This window comes from Peromyscus eremicus, unplaced genomic scaffold (assembly GCF_949786415.1).
Source record: "Peromyscus eremicus unplaced genomic scaffold, PerEre_H2_v1 PerEre#2#unplaced_112, whole genome shotgun sequence".
NCBI lineage: Eukaryota > Metazoa > Chordata > Mammalia > Rodentia > Cricetidae > Peromyscus > Peromyscus eremicus.
Genome location: NW_026734351.1, coordinates 530518 through 538819, shown reverse-complemented (window position 1 = coordinate 538819; position 8302 = coordinate 530518). Strand labels below are relative to the sequence as shown.

Below are 8302 nucleotides of genomic sequence, written 5' to 3'. Positions count from 1 at the left end.
GGGAATATAGACAGTTATATAAAGAAATAGTTTTTAAAAATGAAGTCTTTAAAGAGACAGTAAAAGTAATATAAAAAATAAACCACATAAAAATGGATATTACACAGAGACTCTGGATTGTGTTGTCTTTCAGATTTTTAACAGCAGAAAGACATTTGATTGTAAAAGCTGCTGAGTCAAATCAATATGTGTATTTTAAACTTCCATAGAAGTGGCTTTCATAAATTGAAAAGCTGCCAAGGGAGAAGAACAATCACTCCGCTTATCCAGGTGTGCTATCTGTGAACTACAAAAATAACTTGACTGGCAAGATATCCTAAGAGGGAAATCCCATAAGGCTTTCCAATTACAAGTGCCCAGCATGGAATACATTCACATACAAACAGAACTAATTGGACTCAGTAGGTTATATGTACATGTGATAATATACATGTACATATGCATAAACTGAAAACTAAAGAAGAGATTATAAATATGGGAAGAGAGTGAGGCATTGGATGGGAAGAGTGAGGGTGGGAGTCACAAAGCACAGCTAAGGAATTGAGTTTCTCATAAACAACCACTACTTTAAAAAAAAAAAAAGAATTGCATGTGGTAACATTTTGTATGATCTCTGTAACTTTTATGCACATTTAAAACCATTCTGAAAGCTGAATTATATTAGAAAACACTTTAAATTAGCCCCATTTCTATGTCCTAGTACTTGTTATTGAGTTTCTTGTTTGGGGTCGTGAACTCAGGCTCACAAATACTGCAGAATGATCTCTGAATGAGTTCACAATTGCTTAACACAACAACCTTTAACTAGTTGTTACATTATTTCTTCCCCTCAGTAGCTAGTTTTATAATGAACTGTGGGGTGTTAATGATTTCTTTGCCTGCACATAAATATTATGTCTCAGCATTTGCTAGAAGCTGAAAAGGTGGTTAAAGGTGTAATCTAACAGCACCCACAAAGAGCTCTTTGCCATGTCATACTACCTTTGGTTTGAAGGGATACCTTTCCCTGCTGTAGGGTTTGAAAAAGAGATAATTAAAGAAACTTGTGACAAATTTGTGATGAGAGATGAAGACACAGTCATACTGACTTACCCTAAATCAGGTAAGGACTGTTAGTGAGGATGATCCTGAAGTGTATGAGTGAGAATAGAGCTTTGATCCTCATGAATTTGGGCAATAAGTAGAGTGCTCTATATATCTGATGTTTAAAATGTTTTGTGGGCATGGATTGCTGTGTGTGAGTGCATTTTCACTCAGAGAAAGACCCGGTCTGTGTGGGCAGAGGGTCATTTAAGCCATGTGAACAATGCCAGTGGATTCTAAGGCAGACTCTGGCATTGTTCTGTCTCTGAGTGGAGGAGAGTGGAAGGGAGAAATGACAAAAATATACAGAAAAAATAGCACCAAGGTATAAAGGAATGGATGTAAGAATATGTGGAGGAGAGGACAATGTCAGGGAGAAGAAGAATTACCATGAACCTTGTCCAGGGAGTGAAAACAGTCTCAAAACTCAAGGAACCAAAAAAGAAGCATCATGGGCTTTGGGGAGGGTTGTATGCTGGGTGGCAGAAGCACTAAACATAGGTAAGTTTTGGGTTGCTGACACTGACAGTGAAAGAACATGGAAAAGCCAAGGGTGGTGGGTGGAATGCATGAAGAAGATTCATACAATGGCCCAGAGAAGAAAGCTAAAGAAATATCCAAGGACAAGTGAACATGTAAACATAAATACAAATGTGTGTGGTAAATGGACAGAAGGGGATTTATTCACCTAAAGAGAAGCAGTACTCACACACATACTGCAGCATGGATGCATCTCAATTGCTTTGCATTAAAAGAAGGGATCGAGACTCAAGGACAGAGTCCACAATTACATCCCTGTGAAGTATCTGGGAAAGTCGAACTCAAAGCACCAGAATGTAGAATAATGATGGCCCAGGACTTCAGGGAATGTTCAAGTGGAGTTAATTGAGTATAGTCTCAGTTTCTCCATGTGAAGCATTGGCAATGTGCTGGATGAATATACTTTGTACTTAGAGCATGTGGACATTGTGAACACTACAGGTCTGTGCGCTTGGAAACAGCTGCACTGTAAATTGTACAGGTGTACAATTTTCTTCTTGAGGCTTTTTCATAAGCACTATTGAAATGAGTGACCATTACTTTTCCTTCTGCAGGAACTAACTGGCTGATTGAGATTGTCTGCTTGATTCAGACCAAGGGGGATCCCAATTGGATCCAATCTGTGCCTGTCTGGGACCGCTCACCCTGGATGGAGACTCAAAATGGATATAAAAAATTAATCAATAAGGAAGGACCACGCCTCATCAGCTCCCACCTTCCCTTCCATCTTTTCCCCAAGTCTTTCTTCAGTTCAAAGGCCAAGGTCAGTGTCCAGTGGTTGAGAAATCTTTGACCAAATGCTCTTTGAACTTCATCTACCTTGATGGGCCCTGGGGCTCTGGCAGAAATGGACTCCAATTGTGTAGGTTGTGGGTACAAACATGAGATTCTCATGCACTAAGTGGTGCAGATGTGTCTCCACCTCAGACTACATCAGAGCACCAGAATGTCAAGTACTACTCAGTGATCCTGGGCAGATAAATGAGAGAAAGTGAAATATCAACTAGAGCATTCAGGAACTACAGATACAGGTCAAACAGAGGGCACACTCTAGTGTACAGTGCACATTACTGTTTTGCTGTCATCAAAGTCAATTAGCTAATCTTGATTCTACATATATCCCATGAGCAGTGTGTGAATCACCCCAGACACTGTTGCTCATAGGGGTAGCAGCCTGACCAGGCATCAGTGCTCTAATCATGGAGATTGTTCAGCAGTCATGGCTCATCTGTACCCACTGTGTTGCTGTATCTAGCTGTCCATTGAGATCAGTAGCCACAGGAATCCCCCACATCACTGATAGAGGATCTCTAGAAGGGATCAGAAATATCCAGGTTCTGAACTATCATAGTTTCTTGTTAGTAAGAAAGTTATTTTGAAGTCCCTGCACCATGGAGCCTGAAAATATTTTATGCTTAAACTACAAAGACAAACTTAGAAAAATTTCCTCTCTTGAAAATATCATGAGGAACTTGTAACCATTCAGTTATATGCATGTACATTATCAAGATTTAACATATACTTAGCTGGGAAAGTTGAGGCCTAAAGAGTTGAATTCTAGAATAATGTCACAAAGTCAATTGACACAAAATATAAATTTCCTTTTATTAAAAATATTATTTATTTTTTATGAGTTTCTTTTATTGTTTGTGATTATAATATAATTACATACATCATTCCTCCTTCCTCCCTGCAAGTTTTCCTCCTTTCTCTCTTTCAAATTTGTAGTCTCTTTTTTCATTAATTGTTTTTACATCTGTATACGTATCTACATATTTCTCAATATTTAAATACTACCTGCTCAGTCTGTAAAATGTTATTTGTATGTATATTTTCAGGGCTGAGCATTTCGAATTGCATAACCAATTGTTATGCTTTTTTCCAGGGAAAGTCTATTTCTCCAATTCTTTGCATTTCTGAGTTGCCTGTAGGTCTTTGTGTTCACTATTGTGCAATGACACACTGGCTTTGAGCTCTGCACCATGATTGTTTCGAAAGTTATGTTTGGTAGTTAAAGTTATGGAAAACAATTAGGTTCTCATATTGCACATAGATTTAGCACAGCATTCATCTCTGAGTATATAAGAGGTTCCTTCAAGGTGGATGGATTCTTTTTCACACTGTAAGACACTGATCTTTACAACTACAAAATCAGTCTTGTATTTTTGTTATTGTTGTTTTGTTTTTTACAGAATTAGTGACCTGAGTAAGTTTGCTGTTACATGTTTGTAAACTAAATAAAATTATAAAAGAGAATTCTGACTATAGATAGTTTGCACTTATGTGGATATTTTGTCCAAACCAAAATAATTAATGTTTTTAGAAACCTCATGGAGATTTGATTGACATTTTATATAAATTGTGCCAGTTAAAAGGTTTGGAATTACTATGTTGACCTTCATGTACATGTTTTTCTATTTAAGATGATCTATATGATCAGAAATCCCAGAGATGTTCTTGTGTCTGGTTATTTTTTCTGGAGTAAGACAAAATTTGTTAGGAGTCCAGAGTCAATGACAACTTATTTTGAATGGTTCCTCAAAGGAAATGGTGAGTGTCATATTAAATATGGGACTTGGGGGAGGCTCAGAGATATTTTTAATGACAAGGTGAGATATAGCTCCAGTTGGTCTTGAATTCTTTATAGCTAGGGACAATGTTGAAGCTCTGCTCCTCCTGCATCTAGTTCTAGAGTTCTAGTACTAAAAGCATCTACTACCATGTTCCCTCAATTTAATGCTGGGGCTCACACCCACAAGATTATGTATTTTATCTAACTCGGTTATGTCCCTAGTCTTTAGTATATTCTGTAGACTTCACTTGGCTCCATCTTATCTCTCTATATTCAATCAATTGTTGCTTCCACCTCTCATCACCATTTTGAACCTAATTGTGAAGTCTTCCTGTTTTCACACACCACTGAATAACAGGGCACAGCTACAGCTTGACACATAACACATTATCCTGGCAGCATTTGGATTAACTGGTCTTTCTAGTACTAAGGTAGGTATTATAATTGGTGGTATAGAGTAAGAAATGCTTCAAATAGACCTTGACATTTGAACACTTGTTTCCCACTTGATGGCACTGTTTCAGAAGATTTATGAGGCACAACCTTGCAGGAGGTCCATCACTGAGTGTGGACTTTGAGAAGTTTTAAAGTCTTTTTTAATTAAATTTATTCATTTGTTCTTTATCCTGACCAGTTTCCCCTCCCTCCTTTCCTCCAATTTGCTCTCTTCACCATCTTTTCCACCTCACCCCTCAATCCACTCCTCCTCTGTTTCTGTTCATAAAGGTGCAGGCCTCAGCATGAGTGTCAACAAAGCATGGTGTATCAAGTTCAGGTAGGGCTAAACTCTGCTACTTGTATTAAGGCTGGACAAGGCAACCCACTATGAGGCATAGGTTCCTAAAAGTCAGTCAAAGAAATAGGGCTGGGCCCTGCTTCCATCACTAGGAGTCTCACAAGCAGATCAAGCTACATAACTGTCATACATATGTAGAGGCCCTAGGTCAGTTCCAGGCAGGATCTTTAGATATCAGTCCAAAGTCTGTGAGTTCCTATGAGTACATGTCATTTGTTTCTGTGGGTACCCTTGTGGTGACCGTGACCCACCTGGCTCATCCAATCCTTCCTCTGCCTCTTCAAAGGATTCCCTGAGCTAGGCCCAGTGCTTGGCTGTGGGGCTCTCTATGTGCTTCTTTTAGTCACTGGATGAAGGCTCTCAAATGACAATGTGGTAGTTACCAACCTGATTACAGGAGATGGTCAATTCAGGCTACCTATCCACTGTTGCTAATAGTCTTAGCTTGAGTCATCCTTGTAGATTCATGGGAGTTTCTTTTTCCAGGTATCTACCGCACCCAAATGCCCACCATCAAGATGTTTCTTTCATTTCTCTTCCATTCCAACCATGTCCCCAAACTAATTTATCATGTTCCCATCCCAAGTCAACAAAGAGATCTCTTCTATTTTCCCTTCCCAGGGACATTGTGCATCGCCATCTTCTTTAGGCCATCCTTGTTACCTAGTCTCTATGGGGCAGTGGATTGTAGCATGGTTTTCTGAGAAATGTCCATATTGATTTCCAAAGTGGCTGTACAAGTTTGCACTACCACTAGCAGTGGAGGAGCATTCCCCTAAATCCACATCAAAGGTTAAGTTCTTAAGTCACTTCCAGTTCCTTGTCTCTGCTTCCAGCTTGTAGTTGAGATGACCTCTCAGCTTTCTGCTGCTATAGCCCTGCTTGAAGCTTATTGCCATTGCCTCTTTTCTCCCATCATTTATTCTTATCCCTCTTGAGTAATAAGCCAAACTTAATCTCTTTCTGCTTTCTTTAGTTTCCATTGTTGATGATATTTTGTCAAAGCAACAGAAAAATAAAAAATGTCCTTGTCTTCCTACCACATAACTCATTTGTGGATTCTCTTAGTCTTTTTTTATTGGCTTCCCATACACTGTCCTGACTGTCCACCATTTTGTTAAGACGCATCTTACCAAATATTGTAAATCCTATTTTCTTTATTATCTCAAAAGTATTTTCATAGGCATGAATTCTTAACACTTTGTATATAGTTTAACTTTTATTGAGTTACAATAATTATATATAGTAACCAGTTTCATGATAATATTTTAATACATGTGTGCAGGTATTTTTGATCAAAATAATGGCCCACTAACCTCTCTTCTCCTGTCCCCACTTTTGCTGATCCTTTCCCTCTTCCCAAGTAACTCTGCTTTCTACATCCATGTCCCTTTTCTACATGTGGGTGTTTGTGACCCAGTGAGGTCCATTGGGGTTTCTTACTGAAACACAGGGAAGGAGTCATTTATAGGAACATGGGTACCTCACAAGTAGCACCTATACTGAAAAAAAGAAAACACCTTTACCTCTACCAGCAACCACTAACTGCCTATAGACCGTGAAAGGAGGGCGTCTCATGGGCCCTGCCCCCTAATTACACTTGGCTGCTCATAAAGCCATGGAAAAGGGGTGGTTACTTGTGAGCACCTTTTCTCTCCTTGATAGAGTATTTTAGGGCCCAGTCTTGTGCAGTAATCCTGGATACTAAGAGTTAAAATGTACTATTGCCATGTCATGTCTGGAAGACAATATTCCACATCATTCTACCACATAATTAAGCTTTTATATCATTTCCATACCTTCTTCCTCCATGTTTCTTAATGTTACATGGGGGCTCTAGATTATCTCATTTGGTGAGCACTGAAAGAGATACCTGTTCTCAGCATTTTGGTCGATTTTGAGTCTCCAAATCTACCACTGCACTGCAAGAAGAATCTTTTTTTTAACCAAGCTGACAGTAGTGATATATAAGGAGAATCATAGCTATTTAGAAGAGAATTTGATGTGCACATCAAGTCCATTCAGCAGGAAAACAGTAAGCTTCAACACTAGGATATATTCCCTCCCCATCATGGATATTCAACCACATTGACTATACCACATTTGAACTCTTCTCAATCAGAAATTGATTGGTTACCCTGATACCACAATTATCATTATTGCACTAGTGGGCATATCTTGTAAGGCTGGTTGAAGTATAGATCACAGTGTCCACAGCTGAATATGACTGTTGATGAGAGTCTCCTATTATCAGACTGCATGACACTTTCTGGTACTATGAGAACTATTGAGCAGGAAGCCCATTCCTAGTGTGCTTTTTTATGTACTATGATAAGAATATGAGGGTGTGTTTAGAAATAGGGTCTTACCAACTAGTTTTAGGGGGTACTGACAAAAGCGCCAATTGCCTATATTATTTGGTTCCTCAGGCCTTTCTAGGCAACAAACTACTCCTAGGGAGGTATCCCAACACTAGCAGTGGAATTTTCATTTAGTAACCTATGACTTCTGGGAGCAGTTTTGTACCTTGACTTATCCTTGTTAATGTTTTTAATGAGCTTATAAACTGATGAGTTTCCATAAGGCATTGTCATATATTCTTGGTTTTGGTTAATTTTTATTTATTTATTTAATTATTTAATTATTTGTTTGTTTATTTTTTGAGATAGGGTTTCTCTGTGTAGCTTTGTGCCTTTCCTGGAACTCACTCTATAGCCAAGGCTGGCCTCGAACTCACACAGATCCTACTGTCTCTACCTTCCAAGTACTGGGATTAAAGGCATGCACCACCACTTCCCAGCAGTTTTGGTTAATTTTATCCCTTATCCACTCACCCCATCTTTACTTTAACCCACTCAGTCTCATATTCCCTCCCTTCACATTCATATCAGAGATATTCTGGAATTTCTCTTTCTTTAAGGTCTCTTTTTTCATGTTTCCCTTCTAATGGCCCCTTTCCAGTTTCCTGTACTTAACATGCACTTCAAGTTAAATACACTAAGAATTTGTCAAGGATCCTCATATGAGAGACAACATGAAATGGTTGTCTATCTGTGCTGGCGTTACCTCATTAAGTATATTTTTCAGTTCCATCTATTTTACTGAGAATTTCATCTTTGTAGCTGAATGAAATTTAATTGTGTATACATATTACAATTTCATTTTCTACTTTTCAGTTGATGGCATGTAAGGTGAACTTGCTTCCTAGCTATTGTGAGTAGAGCTGTAATGAACACAGATGTTCAAACACCTGTACAGTTGTACATACCTAAGTATATAGTAGACTATACCTAAACAGTTTGAGTATGTAA

General features: G+C 38.5%; 1 protein-coding gene across 1 annotated transcript in view; it reads left to right on the top strand.

The window, feature by feature from the left end:
- Positions 1-969: 969 nt before the first annotated feature.
- Positions 970-8302, top strand: part of LOC131901566 (sulfotransferase 2A1-like) — a 44591-nt gene continuing 37258 nt past the window's right edge. The window contains exons 1-3 of the mRNA XM_059252679.1: positions 970-1102; positions 2178-2386; positions 4047-4173. Of these exons, the coding sequence (XP_059108662.1) occupies positions 970-1102; positions 2178-2386; positions 4047-4173 (469 nt within the window). The remainder of the gene's footprint in view (positions 1103-2177; positions 2387-4046; positions 4174-8302) is intronic.